This window comes from Babylonia areolata, chromosome 34, assembly GCF_041734735.1.
Source record: "Babylonia areolata isolate BAREFJ2019XMU chromosome 34, ASM4173473v1, whole genome shotgun sequence".
NCBI lineage: Eukaryota > Metazoa > Mollusca > Gastropoda > Neogastropoda > Buccinidae > Babylonia > Babylonia areolata.
The window spans coordinates 19866979-19885892 of NC_134909.1; the positions used below are offsets into that span (position 1 = coordinate 19866979).

The 18914-nt window shown below is 45.6% G+C and overlaps 1 protein-coding gene across 1 annotated transcript in view; it reads right to left on the reverse strand.

Annotated features, from left to right (window-relative positions):
* LOC143277581 (dixin-like) overlaps nucleotides 1-18914 on the reverse strand; it is a 42057-nt gene that overhangs the window by 15465 nt on the left and 7678 nt on the right. The window contains exons 3-10 of the mRNA XM_076582460.1: nucleotides 17274-17399; nucleotides 14235-14386; nucleotides 13218-13300; nucleotides 11240-11436; nucleotides 10122-10237; nucleotides 4860-5030; nucleotides 2587-2691; nucleotides 1080-1124 (exon numbers count right to left, since the gene is read on the reverse strand). Of these exons, the coding sequence (XP_076438575.1) occupies nucleotides 1080-1124; nucleotides 2587-2691; nucleotides 4860-5030; nucleotides 10122-10237; nucleotides 11240-11436; nucleotides 13218-13300; nucleotides 14235-14386; nucleotides 17274-17399 (995 nt within the window). The remainder of the gene's footprint in view (nucleotides 1-1079; nucleotides 1125-2586; nucleotides 2692-4859; nucleotides 5031-10121; nucleotides 10238-11239; nucleotides 11437-13217; nucleotides 13301-14234; nucleotides 14387-17273; nucleotides 17400-18914) is intronic.

Genomic DNA, 18914 nt, shown 5'->3' on the forward strand with positions numbered 1-18914 from the left:
CCTCCCCTGCTTTCCAATGCCTGAGACAGTGGATACGAGTCCACCGCCCCTACACGGCCGTAAAAAAGGTTACAAAACCTTTTAAGCTTTAACACATGCCGAATCTCTCACAAACACTGCTGCCAACCCCAGAACATGGAGTATGGCTGTGATGGGCGCTATAGCCGAATGGTTAAAGCGTTGGACTTTCAATTTGAGGGTCCCGGATTCGAATCACGGTGATGGCGCCTGGTGGGTGCACTCCAATAGGAGTGAAAGGATAATTAAAACTTGAAATTTGAAACTTTTATTGTTTAGTCATGATCATCAACAATAAAAACACAGTAAATGTTGAGAAGGATATATTTTTTTAAATATTTTTTAAAAAGTGTGTTTTTCAACGTTTATGACTTTTTATTGATTCTGATTTTATCTTTTACAACATTTATGACTTTCTTTTTGTTGATGATTACGACTTCTTTTTTTCTTTCTTTCCAAATTCAATCTTTGTGTTAAACAATTACCATGGTTTTTTTGGGTTTAAAAAAAAAAAATTTTCATTGTTGATGATTACGACTAAATTTTGTTTTTCAAATTCCATCTTTATCTAACTGTTACTGTAGCGTCACAAGAAATCATTCCTTAAATGGTGCTATACCACAGTTTTACATACTCATCCTGAAATTATGTACAAAAAAAAAAGAAAAAAAAAAGGATTTTTCTTTCAACAGTGGACTTGCACATAAACAAAGTCTATCCAGACATATGTAAAGTAAGCCACACATTTTGAAATATTTCTTGCTGCATCAATTCAGTGGTGTTCATGGACACCTATTTTTTTTATGATTGATGAAAATGTGTATCCATGTGTGTGTGTGTGTGTGTGTGTGTGTGTGTGTGTATGTGTTGTGTGTGCATGTGTGTCATGTGCGCATGTGTGCAGAAAACCAAAAAGAGCTGCACTTGTTTATTGCTCCTTCAAAATTTCCCCATTAATGACAGCATGCAGAAGTTCTGATTTGTATGCATGGCATGTTTCTATGCAAGAAATATATAGCAACAAAAAAAAGGGGGAAAAAAGCTGATTTTTTTTTTCTTACCTTGATCGATTCTACCTGGTCCTTCAGTTCCTTATGCAGTGATACCTGTTGATCATTCATTATGACATCATCAGCATCAACATCAATGGTTCTTTGTGTAGTGATACCTGTTGATCATTCATTATGACATCATCACATCAACATCAATAGTTTTTTGTGCAATGATACCTGTTGATCAATCATTATGACATCATCACATCAACATCAATAGTTCTTTGTGCAATGATACCTGCTGATCATTCATTATGACATCATCAGCATCAACATCAATAGTTCTTTGTGCAGTAATACCTGTTGATCATTCATTATGACATCATCATCAACATCAATAGTTCTTTGTGCAGTGATACCTGTTGATCATTCATTATGACATCATCAGCATCAACATCAATAGTTCTTTGTGCAGTGATACCTGTTGATCATTCATTATGACATCATCAGCATCAACATCAATAGTTTTTTGTGCAATGATACCTGCTGATCATTCATTATGACATCATCAGCATCAATAGTTCTTTGTGCAGTGATACCTGTTGATCATTCATTATGACATCATCAGCATCAACATCAATAGTTCTTTGTGCAGTGATACCTGTTGATCATTCATTATGACATCATCATCATCAACATCAATAGTTCTTTGTGCAGTGATACCTGTTGATCATTCATTATGACATCATCAGCATCAACATCAATAGTTCTTTGTGCAGTGATACCAGTTGATCACTGATTAGGACAACATCATCATCAACGCCAGCAGTTCTCTGTGAAGTGACACCAGTGAGATAGGGGAGTCAGTGAGAGAGGGGAGTCAATGAGAGAGGGGACAGGGGAGTCAGTGAGACGGGAGTCAGTGAGAGGGGAGAGGGGAGTCAGTGAGAGGGGAGAGGGGAGTCAGTGAGGGGAGTCAGTGAGAGGGGAGAGAGGAGAGGGGAGTCAGTGAGAGGGGAGAGGGGAGTCAGTGAGAGAGGGGAGAGGGGAGTCAGTGAGACGGGAGTCAGTGAGAGGGGAGAGAGGAGAGGGGAGTCAGTGAGAGGGGAGAGGGGAGTCAGTGAGAGAGGAGAGGGGAGTCAGTGAGAGGGGAGAGGGGAGTCAGTGAGAGGGGAGAGGGGAGTCAGTGAGAGGGGAGTCAGTGAGAGGGGAGTCAGTGAGGGGAGTCAGGGAGAGGGGAGTCAGTGAGAGGGGAGAGGGGAGTCAGTGAGAGGGGAGAGGGGAGTCAGTGAGAATGCAGAGGGGAGAGGGGAGTCAGTGAGAAGGGAGTCAGTGAGACGGGAGAGGGGAGTCAGTGAGAATGTAGAGGGGAGAGGGGAGTCAGTGAGAGGGGAGAGGGGAGAGGGGAGTCAGGGAGAGGGGAGTCAGTGAGAGGGGAGTCAGTGGGAGGGGAGAGGGGAGTCAGTGAGACGGGAGAGGGGAGTCAGTGGGAGGGGAGAGGGGAGTCAGGGAGAGGGCAGAGGGGAGTCAGTAAGAGAAGAGTCAGAAGAGATGACTGAACATGCTGATGACTTACGTTCTCGGCAGTGACGGTCTGAAGCTCTATCTCCAGGTTCAGCTTCTCCGACTTGAGCTGTGACAGCATGTCGTCCTGTTCACTCAGCCTCTGCTGAAGTCCTGCCTGTTGACATCAAAAACACATGGGCACATTAGTGATTGAAGCGTTGGACTTTCAATCTGAGGGTCCCGGGTTCAAATCTCGGTAACGGCGCGTGGTGGGTAAAGGTTGGAGATGTTTCCCATCTCCCAGACCTGCTGGTGCCTGAACCCCCTTCGTGTATATACATACGCAAGCAGAAAATCAAATACACACGTTAAAGATCCTGTAATCCATGTCAGCGTCCAGTGGGTTATGGAAACGAGAACATATCCAGCATGCACATCACCGAAAATGGAGTATGGTAGGGGTAAAAACGGTCATACAAGTAAAAGCCCACTCGTGTACGTACAAGTGACTGTGGGAGTTGCAGCCCACGAATGAAGGAGAAGAAGGAAGAGACATCGATGGACAAACCCGGGTGTGGCTGTGTATGGGGGAATCTAAATGAGCGGCGTGGGAGTAATGCCACTGAAACGGTGCAGATGAAGGGGCAGCAAAAAAAAAAAAAAAAAAAAAAAGACGCATTGTCAAGTCAAAATGATCTTTACTGAGGGTAAAACAATAAGCTTATACAGCTTTTTTGTACATCCTGCCCTTAGACAAAAAAAAAAAAGAGAAAAGAAAAGAAAATCGAAGAAAAAAAGGGAGGGGGGAGGTAGAAAAAGCATGATGTGATAAATCAACTGATGACAATAATCGCTTAGTCGCAGAGCCAGACTGAGTGAGCGTTCCCTCCCAGTGTGGAGACCGCCACCACGTCCTTTCCAACAACAGTCCCCCATGAATCTGCCGACACTGAAGCCACTGTCAGCACTTGACCCAAGCACAGAAGTGGAGGGGTATCGAAACTGAGATCACCATGAGAGCAGGGCATGAAAGGCCACATAATCTGGGACTTTTTTTTGGTACTGATGAAGAAGATGGAGGAAGATGACAATGAAGATGATGACGAGGTTGCCAGGGAGGTCAATTTAGGTTTGGGCCTACGTGACAAGGCTGTACTCTATGCTCACTGTCATAATGATATCCCGGCATCAACCAGGCCCGAGAGATACAGACACTTGCAGTGTTGGTCAGGAAATTTGGGCAACAAACCCAAAGGAGCATCCTTGAAGTGGATGACACTCGACTGTGTGGTCCCAGTCTCCCCATTTAAGCCCACAGCACACTTAACTCTGGGTAGGAGCCCGCCATGGGCCAGTAAACTGACTTCCGCTAGGATACGAGCCTGTGTCCTCCCAGCCGTCAGTCTGCGATGCTAACCACTTCGCCACAGTGGCTGGTTTGGTGCCTGATCATTAAAGACTGGCATTCACACAGATCGACATTCACACAGACCGACGGAAATTCACACAGACAGACATTCTAACAGAGAAACTGGCATTCACACACAGACTGCCATTCACACAGACAGGCATTGACACACACAGACAGGCATTGACAGGCATTGACACACACAGACAGGCATTGACACACACAGACTGGCATTGACACACACAGACTGGCACTGACACAGACTGGCACTGACATGCATTGACACACACAGACTGGCATTCACAAACACAGACTGGCATTCACACAGACAGGCATCCACACACACAGACAGGCATCCACACACACAGACTGGCATTCACACACACAGACAGGCATTCACACAGACAGACAGGCATTCACACAGACAGACAGGCATTCACACAGACAGACTGGCATTCACACACAGACAGGCATTCACACACACAGACTGGCATTCACACACAGACTGGCATTCACACAGACAGGCATTGACACACACAGACAGGCATTCACACAGACAGGCATTCACACAGACAGACATTCACACAGACAGGCATTCACACAGACAGACTGGCATTCACACACACAGACAGGCATTCACACAGACAGACATTCACACACATAGGCATTCACACACACAGACTGGCATTCACACACACAGACAGGCATTCACACAGACAGGCATTCACAGAGACTGGTATTCACACATAGGCATTCACAAACACAGACAGGCATTCACACACACACAGACAGGCATTCACACAGACAGACTGGCATTCACACAGACAGACAGGCATTCACACAGACAGACAGGCATTCACACAGAGACTGGCATTCGCACAGACAGACAGGCATTCACACACAGAGACAGACTGGCATTCACACCAACTCCTCACCTTGGTTCCCTGCAGCTGCAGACACTCGTTGCGGAGGCGGGACAGTTCCTCGCGCTGCTGTTCCCCAACCAGCGTGCTGTGCTGCAGCTGGCTCTTCAGCAGCACCAGACTCTCCGGCGTCGTCGACTCAAACGACATCTCCACCGCGCTGTCCGGGCTGTTCGTCAGGATCTGCAACATTGTCGTCAGCATCATTGTCATCATCATCATCGCTGTCGTCATCATCGGCATTATCCTCATCACCATCGTCATTATCAGCAGCAGCAGCATGCAGCATTGTCATCAGCCGTATCAGAGTTGGGATACGTATCATCATCATTACCGACATCATCATCAGCATCATCAGCAGCAGCAGCATTTGTATTTGTATTTGTATTTCTTTTTATCACAACAGATTTCTCTGTGTGAAATTCGGGCTGCTCTCCCCAGGGAGAGCATGTCGCTATACTACAGCGCTACCCTCTTTTTTTTTTATCTTTCCTGCGTGCAGTTTTATTTGTTTTTCTTACGAAGTGGATTTTTCTACAGAATTTTCCCAGGAACAACCCTTTTGTTGCCATGGGTTCTTTTACGTGCGCTAAGTGCATGCTGCACATGGGACCTCGGTTTATCGTCTCATCCAAATGACTAGCGTCCAGACCACCACTCAAGGTCTAGTGGAGGGGGAGAAAATATCGTCGGCTGAGCCATGATTCGAACCAGCGCGCTCAGATTCTCTCACTTCCTAGGCGGACGCGTTACCTCTAGGCCATCACTCAGCACTGTTATCATCACCATTGTCATCAGCGATATCAGTGTTGGGATACATATCATCATCATTTCTGACATCGTCATCACCATCAGCAGCAGCAGTAGCTTCGGCGTTAAGATCAGGATCAGGATCATTGACAGAATCATCATCAGCATTAGGATTGTCATCTGAAGGATCTGCATCACCAGTATCAAGATATCTTCGTCAATGCTAGGATCCGGATGATCATCAATGTCAGAATCATCACCAGCATCAGGATCATCAACTGAGGGATATGCACCATCATCAACATCAAGATATCATCATCAATGTTAGGATCTGGATGATCAATGTCAATCAATGTCAGGGATTGGTACAAGAGAAGTCTGCTCTCATGTGAACCAATATTCGTGCTTAACATTTATCGTACCTCTGACTCAATGCTCACCGTGTACCACAGGTTGACACAAGCTTTCGACGAGCGCAATAGCCGAATGGTTAAAGCGTTGGACTTTCAATCTGAGGGTCCCGGGTTCGAATCACGGTGACGGCGCCTGGTGGGTAAAGGGTGGAGATTTTTACGATCTCCCAGGTCAACATATGTGCAGACCTGCTAGTGCCTGAACCCCCTTCGTGTGTATATGTAAGCAGAAGATCAAATCCGCACATTAAAGATCCTGTAATCCATGTCAGCGTTCGGTGGGTTATGAAAACAAGAACATACCCAGCATGCACACCCCCGAAAACGGAGTATGGCTGCCTACATGGCAGGGTAAAAATAGTCATACACGTAAAAGCCCACTCGTGTGCATATGAGTGAACGCAGAAGAAGAAGACACAAGCTTTCAGTTGGGCCAACAGCAACTTAAGTGAGAGCTGTATGATCAATGGTTTCTCCGCTGCGATGGGATTTCATTGCCAGCTTACTCTTTCGTGAAGGACTATAACTTTTAACTCTTTCCATACGAACAGCGAAAGAGACGACGTTAACTGAACAGAAAAGCGCAAGAATGAGAGACACAAACTGGAACCACGAAGATGATTCGGTTAACTCTCTCCATACAAACGGCGAAAGAGACGACGTGAACAGCGTTTCACCCCAATTACCATCATCAAAATATTGCAAGCGGAAGGCTCTTATACTGAAGACGTGAATGTTGACAAAGAATACCACAACTCTGACGACGGAAGCTAAAGGTTGGGTCATTCAGACACCCACTGGACATCCGAGGGGTCTGTGTAGAGGAGAAGAGAGGACTGGCCGTACTGAGTGAGTTAAACTAGGAGGCATATTGCACTGGCTCCTCATGCTGTAGCCTTGAAGGGTAGCTGGCCTTTGGGGACCATCCCAATGCCGACTGTCCTAAAACCCTCTTGGCGGAGAGAGTGGGGTGTGTAAACTGAGCGCAACAGCCGTGTGGTTAAAGCATTGAATTTTCAATCTAAGGATCCTGGGTTCAAATCTCAGAAACAGCGTCTGGTGGGTAAAAGGTGGAGATTTTTCGCATCTCCCAGGTCAACATATATGCAGACCTGCTTGTGCCTGAGCTGCCTTCATGTGTATACGCATGCAGAAGATCAAATACGCACTTTAAAAGATCCTGGAATCCATATCAGCGTTCCGTGAGTTATGGAGACAAAAACAAACCCAGCATGCAAAACCCCGAAAACAAGAGTATAGCTGCCAAGGAAAAACAAATAAAACTGCACTCAGAAAAAATTACAAAAAAAATGGGTGGCGCTGTAGCGTAGCAATGCACTCTCCCTGGGGAGATCAGCCCGAATTTCACACAGAGAAATCTGTTGTGACAAAAAGAGAAATACAATACAATACAATGCATCACCGGTGGGTTAAATAAACAAAACGGCCATACGTATCAAATGTCACATGTCTGTTTGAGTGTGTATGTGTGCATGACTGAAACTTGATTGCATGACACAGGAAACAAACGATGAGCGCCCAATGGCAGCTGTCAGTCGGCTCTACCCAAATAGGAAGCCTGTTGTGCAATTGACTCCATGTTACAGCTTTATCTCCGACCGAGGAGAGGCGCTATATAAGTATCCATACTGTCATCAAGACACTTTCCACTATTATCAAATTCTAGCCCAAGATGACCAACCGCCGTGGTGAAGTGGTTAGCGTCGCGGACTGACAGCTGGGAGGACGCGGGTTCGAATCCCAGCGGAGGTGGGTTTTTCGGCCCGTGGCCGGCTCCTACCCAGAGTTGAGTGTGCTGTGAACTTAAATGGGGAGACTGGGACCACACAGTCAAGTGTCATCCACTTCAAGGATGCGTCTTTGGGTGTGTTGCTCGAATTACTTGACCAACACTGCAAGTGTCTGTATCTCTCAGGCCTGGTTAACACCAGGATATCATTATGACAAGAAGCATAGAGTACAGCCTTGTCATGCAGTCCCAAACCAAAATGGACTTCCATAGCAACATCATCATCGTCCTCCTCCTCCTCCTCCATCATCATCAATATATCAATATAAACAAAACAGTCTCAAAGTCTGTGGCCTTTCATGCCCTGCTCTCATGGTGACCTCAGTTTCGATACCCCTCCACTTCCGTGCTTGGGGTGAATCCTGTCAATGTCGTCAGTGTTGGCAGATTCATGGGGGGCTGTTGTTTGAGCAATGTGGTGGCGGTCTCCACTCTGGGAGAGACGCTCACTCAGCCTGGCTCCGCGACTAAGCCATTATTGTCATTAGTAGGGGGCTTAGTAGGTGGTGTCCTAAGTACGTTAAATCAGAACAGGCACCACTGAACACCACCCAATTGACTCAGCAGCAGTGCAGGGTCTCCTCTGGTGTGTGGCCTCCTGGCGACCTAACATCGATGGCTCCCTGTGGACTGCCGACGCTGGAACTGCGACAGACGAACCCGGGTGTGGCCGTGTATGGGTATGATGGGGCGGCAAAAAAAATTCTAGCCCAAGATTGTCAGGACAGCAGTTGCCTCCTCTGCAGTCCTGATGGGTCATAGTCAGACACGGCTGATTGTCACACCAGATTCAAACACTCCACTGTTGGCCGCCATTCTTTCTCTGTCTCTGGAGCTTGTAATTGGAATGAACTTCCTCTTTTGCTTTGTCAGGTCTCTACACTCAGTTCTTTCAAGTCTGGCCTTAAAACCCACATCTTCCCAAAATAGCCTCCCTTCCCTGCCTCTTCCTTGTCTTCAGTTTTTTGTTTGTTTGTTTGTTTGTTTTGGGTTTTTGTTGTTGTTGTTATTGCTGTTGTTTATGTTTTTCCCTCCGGTTTTAGAGTTATGCATACGTTTGAATGACTGGTGCGAAAGCGCTTTGATTTGTCTCAGCACAAGATTCAGCACTATATAAAAATAATTGTTGTTATTTCTGAAAACAAAACTCGTGCTTTACAACAAACAGCCAGCATCCTCTTTGTTGAAACAATAATAATAATAATAATTGGTATTTATATAGCGCTAAATCTTATGCAGAGACAGATTAAAGAATTTTCAAACCAGTCATTCACAAGCATGCATAACTCTAAACTTGATAAACTGAAGACACGGAAGAGGAAGAGAAAAAAAGCTATCTTGGAAATAGATGGGTTTTAAGGCCAGACTTGAAAGAGCTGAGTGCGGGGATCTGATGAAGCGAAAGAGGAAGTTAATTCCATAAGCAAGGTCCATAGACAGAGAAAGAACGGTAGCCAATAGTGGAGTGTTTGAATCTTGGTATGCGTAAGCAGAGTGGGTCCGAAGCCGATCGTAGAGAGCGAGATCAGGTGTAGAGGTGAAGGCAAATGACAGATATGGGAAAGGGCAGATTTGTGAACACATTTATAACACAGAGTACTTATCTTGTACATTATTTTATTTTATTTTATTTTTTTTTTTTTTCAGTTTTAGAGTTATGCGTGCGTGAGAATGACTGGTGCGAAAGCGCTTTGATTTGTTTATGCACAAGATTCAGCGCTATATAAGTACCATTATTATTATTATTATTATTATTATTCTGTGTGAGACAAGGAGCTTCTTCTTCTTCTTCTTCTGCGTTCACTCGTATGCACACGAGTGGGCTTTTACGTGTATGACCGTTTTTACCCCGCCATGTAGGCAGCCATACTCCGCTTTCAGGGGTGTGCATGCTGGGTATGTTCTTGTTTCCATAACCCACCGAACGCTGACATGGATTACAGGATCTTTAACGTGCGTATTTGATCTTCTGCTTGCATATACACACGAAGGGGGTTCAGGCACTAGCAGGTCTGCACATATGTTGACCTGGGAGATCATAAAAATCTCCACCCTTTACCCACCAGGCGCCGTCACCGTGATTCGAACCCAGGACCCTCAGATTGACAGTCCAACGCTTTAACCACTCGGCTATTGCGCCCGTCAAGACAGGGAGCCAGTGGGGATGTATCAGAGCATGATGAACCAAAGAAACAACACACAGAAAGGCAGAGAGACCAACACAGTGCAGCCAGTGGGCACAAAGGCTGTTAACCGAGAACCAAGAAACAAGAACACAGAGACAGTGAGCGGTGGTCTGACCAGGTCTTGCAGCTGAAGCAGTTGTCTCTTCACGTCCTTCACCGCCTCCACCTGAGCGTCGTCCACACCGCACGGCACCTCGCTGTCCACCGACGCACAGTCCCCCTCCCTCGTTCCTGGAACATCGGTTTTACTTTCACTTTCAGTTTCTCAAGAAGGCGTCACTGCATTCAAACAAAATCCATGTATGCTCTACGCCACATCTGCTCGGTAGATGCCTGACCCATGCTCATATCTCTGTGTACCTATCAGAGAGGATTTCTCCTGTGAAATTTTGCCACTGTCAAAGCGGGGCTGTCGTCGGCAAAGTGCAGACTGGTGCGGGGGCTGTGTGTGTGTGAATGTGAGTGTGTGTGTGTGAATGTGAGTGTGTGTGTGTGTGTGTGTGTGTGTGTGTGTGTGTGTGTGTGTGTGTGTGTGTGAGAGAGAGAGAGAGAGAGAGAGAAAGAGAGAGAGAGAGAGACAGTGCTGACCGTCAAAGCAGGTACTGTCGTCAGCAAAGTGCAGACTGGTGCGGGGGCTCTGTGTGTGGGAGTGTGTGTGTGTGTGTGTGTGTGTGTGTGTGTGTGTGTGTGTGTGAGAGAGAAAGAGAGAGAGAGAGACAGTGCTGACCGTCAAAGCAGGTGCTGTTGTCAGCAAACTGCAGACTGGTGCGGGGGCTCTGTGTGTGTGAGTGTGAGAGTGTTTTGTGTGTGTGTGTGTGTGTGTGTGAGAGAGAGAGAGAGAGAGAGAGAGAGAGAGAGAGAGAGAGAGAGAGAGAGAAAGAGAGAGAGACAGACAGACAGACAGCTGACCGTCAAAGCAGGTGCTGTCATCAGCAAACTGCAGACTGGTGCGGGGGCTCTGTGTGTGTGAGTCTGAGAGTGTGTGTGTGTGTGTGTGTGTGTGTGAGAGAGAGAGAGAGAGAGAGAGAGAGAGAGAGAAAGAGAGAGAGACAGACAGACAGACAGCTGACCGTCAAAGCAGGTGCTGTCATCAGCAAACTGCAGACTGGTGCGGGGGCTCTGTGTGTGTGAGTCTGAGAGTGTGTGTGTGTGTGTGTGTGTGTGAGAGAGAGAGAGAGAGAGAGAGAGAGAGAGAGAGAGAGAAAGAGAGAGAGACAGACAGACAGTGCTGACCGTCAAAGCAGGTGCTGTCGTCAGTAAACTGCAGACTGGTGCGGGGGCTGGGCAGGCAGCTGAACACGGGGCTGCTCCCCGCGCTGCACCCCTCCAGCTCTCTCCGCTCGTGAAGCGCCGGCTGCTGCAGCCGCCAGTCAGGCCGCAGGTAGCTCTGGTCCGAGTCGCTGCACGGCTCTGAGCTGCTCTCCTGGTACCTGTGCACAGGTGGTGGCTGTTCATCCGTCCGTCCATCCATCCATGTGTGAACGACAGTTATCTATCCCATCCATGTGTGAACAATAGTTATCCAGCCAGCCATGTGTGAACAATAGTTATCCAGCCATCCATGTGTAAAGACAGTTATCCAGCCATCCATGTGTGAATGACAGTTATCCAGCCATCCATGTGTAAAGACAGTTATCCAGCCATCCATGTGTGAATGACAGTTATCCAGCCATCCATGTGTGAATGACAGTTATCCGGCCATCCATGTGTAAAGACAGTTATCCATCCATCCATGTGTGAACAACAGTTATCCATCTGTCTATCCATGTATGAATGACAGTTATCCATCCATCCATCCATCCACCCATATATGAATGACAATTATCCATGCTTCCATCAATGTATGAATGACAGTTATCTACATTCATCCATCCGTGTATGAATGACAGTTATCCATCCATCCATCAATGTATAAATGACAGTTATCTATATCCATCCATCCATCCATGAATGAATGACAGTTATCCATCAATCCATCCATGTAGGAATGACAGTTATCCATCCATCCATCCATGTATGAACGACAGTTATCCATCAATCCATCCATCCATGAATGAATGACAGTTATCCATCCATCCATCCATGGATGAATGACAGTTATCTATATCCATCCATGTATGAATGACAGTTATCCACCCATCCATCCATGTATGAATGACAGTTATCCATCTATCCATGTGTGAACGACAGTTATCCATCTATCCATCCATCCATGTATAAATGACAGTTATCCATCTATCCATGTATGAACGACAGTTATCCATCCATCCATGTATGAACGACAGTTATCCATCTATCCATCCATGTATGAATGACAGTTATCCATCCATCCATCCATGTATGAATGACAGTTATCCATCCATCCACGTATGAACGACAGTTATCCATTCCTCCATCCATCCAAGTATGAATGACAGTTATCCATCCATCCATCCATGTATGAATGACAGTTATCCATCCATCCATCCATCCATGTATGAATGACAGTTATCCATCCATCCATCCATGTATGAATGACAGTTATCCATCCATCCATCCATGTATGAATGACAGTTATCCATCCATCCATCTATGAATGACAGTTATCAATCCATCCATGTATGAATGACAGTTATCTATATCCATTCATCCATCCATGTATGAATGACAGTTATCCATCCATCCATGTATGTATGAACGACAGTTATCCATCCATCCATCCATCCATGTATGAACGACAGTTATCCATCCATCCATCCATGTATGAATGACAGTTATCCATCCATCCATCCATCCATGAATGAATGACAGTTATCCATCCATGAATGAATGACAGTTATCCATCCATCCATCCATGAATGAATGACAGTTATCCATCCATCCACATGTGTAGGAATGACAGTTATCTACACCCATCCATCCATGTATGAACAACAGTTATCCATCCATCCATGAATGAATGAATGACAGTTATCCACCCATGAATGAATGACAGTTATCCATTCATCCATCTGTCCATCCATCCAGGTATGAATGACAATTATCCATTCCTCCATCCATCCATGTTTGAATGAAAGTTATCCATCCATCCATGTATGTATGAATGACAATTATCCATCCATCTATCCATCCATCCATTTGGGGGCAGGGAGGGGCATGTGTACGCGTGTGCGGAGGCGCCTTTGTGTGTGAGTATGTGAACAAAGAGCGCCCAATGACCAGTCACACTCACCGACTGTCATGGCGAGAGCGAGGGTACCGTTTACCCGCTTTCTTGGCATTACGCCGCGCTTCTGTCAATGCCGCTGATGCCCCCTGTTGGCAGGAAAAAAACATAACAGAGAACATGACAGACAACTCACACACACACTTTTCTTTTTCTTCTTCAAATCTGTTGTAGTTTTTTCAGGTCTTTTAGAAAGGAAAAAATGTTATATAACTAAATAAAACCAAGTAAAATAAAGGAAACAAATAAAAGTAATATCAATTAAATTTTAATCAAATAGGTTCACATGAATAAAGGAAATTAACCAATTCAATTCAAATCAATATACATTCAAATAACATTTTAAAATATTCTTAAAAGAGAAAGTGAAAAAATGTTCAGTCAATCAAACAGAAACACACCTGTACAATATCAATCATTCTCTGATTCTTACACACATAGCACACCTGTGTGACATCCATCACACACAAACACACACACACACACCACCTGTGCCATATCCGTCACGCAACAACACACCTGTGCCATATCCATCATGCTCTGGTTCTTACACCTGTGTGATATCCCACACATTACAACACAATTGTGCAATCTCCAACACACCACAACACACCTGTGCCATATCCATCTCACACACACACACACACACAACACCTGTGTGATATCCATCATGCTACAATGCACCTGTGCAATATCCAACATACTACAACAAACCTGTGCAATATCCATCATGCTCTGATACTTACACACACACAACACACCAGTGTGATATCCAAAACACCACAACACACCTGTGTGATATCCAACACACTACAACACACCTGTGCAATATCCATCATGCTCTGATTCTTACACACACACACACAACACACCTGTGAAATGTCCATCACACTACAACACTCCTGTGCCATATCCATCACACTACAACACTCCTGTGCCATATCCACCACACTACAACACACCTGTGCCATATCCACCACACTACAACACGCCTGTGTGATATCCATCACACTTACAACACACCTGTGCAATGTCCATCATGCTTTGATTCTTGCTGCTGTTGCGGCTGGAGAGAGTGGAGGAGCTGGCGGAGTGGCGGACGCTCATGGGCTTGTAGTGAGCCGCCAGCGCCAGAATCAGTCTCATCACCGCCTTCAGGTTCCCTTCCACAATGTCTGGAACCCCAAAAGACAAACAGAGTGGTGACGCACGCCTCAGCCGACACTGCGAAGAGAGTCTAGAGCGCACGGGATCGACTCCTACACTCGCCAGTATTTTCTCCTCATCAATTAGTTACTCAGACCTCACCCCCGAAAACGGAGTATGGCTGCCTACATGGCGGGGTAAAAACGGTCATACACATAAAAGCCCACTCGTGTACACACGAGTGAACGTGGGAGTTGCAGTCCATGAACTAAGAAGAAGAAGACGACTTTGAGTGGTGGTGGTAAGGATGCCAGGCATTTGGATGTGGCGATAAACTGAGAGGAATCTCCCATGCACTTAGCACGTGTAAAAGAACCCACGGCAACATACGGGCTGTCCCTGGCAAAATTCTGTGGAAAACTCCACCTTGATAGGAAAACACAGGCACTTGCAGGCAGAAAAAAGAAAAGAAAAAGAAAACATAGAAAGGTGGAGCTGCACTGTAGACGACATGTTGTCCCTGGGGAGAGCAGCCCTAAATCTACACAAATATGTTACGACAAAAAGTAATACAATACAATACAATACCATACGATACAATACAACACAACACAATACAATACCATACAATACAACACAACACCATACCATACAATACAATAATGCACACCATAACAGGTAAAACAGTCAACTGTATTTCCTCTTCTTCTTCGTTCGTGGGCTGCAACTCCCAGGTTTAACTTGTATACATGTACACGAGTGGGCTTTTACGTGCATGACCGTTTTCACCCCGCCACATAGGCAGCCATACTCCGTTTTCGGGGGTGTGCATGCTGGGCATGTTCTTGTTTCCATAACCCACCGAACATTGACATGGATTACAGGATCTTTAACAAGCGTATTTGATCTTCTGCTTGCGTATACACACGAAGGGGTTTCAGGCACTAGCAGGTCTGCACATAATATGTTGACCTGGGAGATGGGAAAAATTTCCACCCTTTACCCACCAGGCGCTGTCACCGTTTGGACAAAGTCCATATATGCTGCACCTGAACTGCTAGTCAGATGCCTGACCAGTAGCATAACCGTCAGGCCTTGAACATATACATATATTATATATACTTCAGTATCTATCAGTCAACAGTATTTCTTCTTCTTCGTTTGTGAGCTGCAACTCCCACGTTCACTCGTATGTACGCGAGTGGGCTTTTACATGCATGACTGTTTTCACCCCGCCACATAGGCAGCCATACTCTGTTTCCGGGGGTGTGCATGCTGGGCATGTTCTTGTTTCCATAACCCACCGAACGCTGACATGGATTACACAGGGCTCAACTTCTGGAGATTGTTTTCCCTAGCGACACCTGCGAAAAGTGCAGCGCATCCAGAATCGGCCTCTTCTCCCATATGAGGACACACACTGACAGATAAGCCTGTCTGCCTACTCATCCGTCGGTCCGACTGGAGGGAGACTCCCAACATCTATCAAATGGGACTTCTTCTTCTGAATTTTGCCAGAGAACAACTCTTTCGTTTCCATGAGGTTCTTTTTCAACGCGCCAAGTGCGTGCCGCACATGAAGCCTCGGTTTATCATCTCATCCTAATGACCAGACCCTCAGTTTTAATTTTACCGGTCAACACGGAATACGCAAAACATCTGGCTCACAAAACAGGGACAAAACACATGTGCAGCTCACAAACACGACAACCGTCTAAAAACACTTATAGTGAATAGACGTTAAACTGAAGATAAAACATACTGACAAGAGACAAAGTAAACAGTTACAGCACTGGTTTTTTTGGTGGTGGGGGTGGGGGTGGGGGTGGGGTTATGCATGTCTGTTATCACATATAATTTTGGACATTACATATATTTTATGTTTGTATTCAGGTTCACTTTTTTTTTTCGTTAAGAAAAATATATCTTAAAGCAAAAAACACAAAAAAAGACCAAAAAAAAAAGAGACAGAATTGTCAATGTAAGAGACAAGCCAGAGTCTGCACCAGTGGGCCAGGGTATAGCAGGTGTAATCAAGCAATAATTGATAATAATAATAATAATAATAGATAGTACTCATATGGCGCAAACTCACCATGTAGTGGGCTCTAAGTGCTTTACATGAAACAACACATATAAAATAGCATAATAACATACCTTTGTGTGTGGATCTATACACCAAGAAAATACTACAAATTGCAAGTATGATACAATGAACAATCACATACCCATACCCACACCCACAAAGACAAAAAATACCCTACACACACACAGGCTCAAACACACACTTACACACACACACAGGCTCACACACACACAAACACCCATCCACACACACACACACATTACTGGATGATTTCACTAGAGAGTAAAGTATACACACACACACACACACACACACACACACACACACACACACACACACAGACTCAAGCACACACAAACACCCATCCACAAACACAGACACACACACATATTATATGATCATTTCAGTAGAGGGTAAAGCACACACACACACAGACTCAAGCACAAACAAACACCCACCCTCAAAACACACACACACACACACACACACATAACTGGATGATTTCACTAGAGAGTAAAGTATACACAGACACACACACACAGACTCAAGCACACACAAACACCCATCCACAAACACAGACACACACACATATTATATGATCATTTCAGTAGAGGGTAAAGCACACACACACACAGACTCAAGCACACACAAACACCCACCCACAGACACACACACAAACACACACACACACAAACAAACACACACACATTACATGATGATTTCAGTAGAAGGGTAAAGTGGGGGGGGGGTACGAGGAGAGAAGAAGGCAGACAATTAACCACGCTTTAATCACACCCAAAACTGACGATAATGACGACCAGCGGCCTGACCTCTGGAGCTGATGCGGTGCATCTTGATGCGGTTCTGGGTCATGAACTGCAGCACCAGGTCCACATTGTGCCGCATCTCCTCGTAGGTGGCCGGCACGCTGTGGATGCCGATGATCTGCTGTTTGGCTGCAGGGAGGGACACAGTGTGACAAACCTTCAGCATGGATTTCCTGTATTTGTAATTTTTTTCTTTTTTTTTTTTTTTGCCTTTTTGTTTTTCCTTTAAAGGATAGTATTCACAGAGAGAGATACAGAGAGAAAGAGAGTGAGAGAAATGGAGAGAGAGGGAGACAAATGAAGAGAGAGAGAGAGAGAATAAATTGAACTAAATAAATTTTATTTTCTGACGGTAATAGAGTTAGAGAAAGAGAGAGAGAAAGAGAGAGTGAAAGAATAAATTGAACTGAATAAATGTTATTTTCTGTGGGTAATAAAGTATAAGAGAGAGAGAGAGAATAAATTGAATAAATTATATTCTCTTAGGGTACTAGAGTAAGCAAGAGTGATGCTTTTTTTTTTCCATCAAGCCCTGGAAGAGGAAATAGTAAAATATAGCAAGGGGGGGGGGGGGGTAATCATTATGAGAGAGAGAGGAGGGGGGGGGGGAGACAGAGGGGAGAGAGAGAGAGAAACAGAGAAATAGACAGCGCCAGAGAGAGAGAGAGAGAGAGAGAGGGAGAAAGAGAGAGAAAGAGAAACAGAGAGCACCACAGAGAGAGAGAGAGAGAGAGAGAGAGAAAGAGAGAGCACCAGAGAGAGAGAGAGAGGGAGAGAAAGAGACAGGAACAGATTACAGTGGTGTGGGTGTGGGTGTGTGTTGTGCGCGTGTTGCCAAGACAGAAAGAGACACAGAGAGAGGGAGAGAGAGAAAGTATCAGTATCAGTAGCTCAAGGAGGCGTCACTGCGTTTGGTCAAATCCATATACGCTACACCACATCTTGTCAAGCAGATGCCTGACCAGCAGCATAATCCAACGTGCTTAGTCAGGCCTTGAGAGAGAGAGGGAGAGAGAGAAAGAGAGAGTGAATGAAAGAGAAAGAGAGAGTGAGGGGAGGAGGGCAGTTTACAGTGGTGTGGTGTGTGTGTGTGTTGTGCGTGTGTTGCCAAGACAGAAAGAGAGAGAGAGGGAGAGAGAGAAAGAGAGAGTGAATGAAAGAGAAAGAGAGAGTGAGGGGGGGAGGGCAGTTTACAGTAGTGTGGTGTGTGTGTGTGTTGTGCGTGTGTTGCCAAGACAGAAAGAAAGAGAGAGAGGGAGAGAGAGAAAGAGAGAGTGAATGAAAGAGAAAGAGTGAGTGAGGGGATGGGGGGGGGGGGCAGTTTACAGTGGTGTGGGTGTGGGTCTGTGTTGTGTGTGTGTTGCCAAGACAGAAAGAGAGAAAGAGAGAGAGGGAGAGAGAGTGAATGAAAGAGAAAGAGTGAGTGAGGGGATGGGGGGGGGGGGGGCAGTTTACAGTGGTGTGTGTGTGTGTGTGTGTTGTGCGTGTGTGTTGCCCATCATCAAGTCATGCTTCAATAATAGTTCTCTCTTGATATACCAGGTAGACAACAGATGGTCTGTGTGCAGAATGAGGTGTGTGTAGTGTATAGTGTGTGTGGGGGGGGGCTTGGGGGGGGGGGGAAGGGGTGTGAAGGGGGCATGG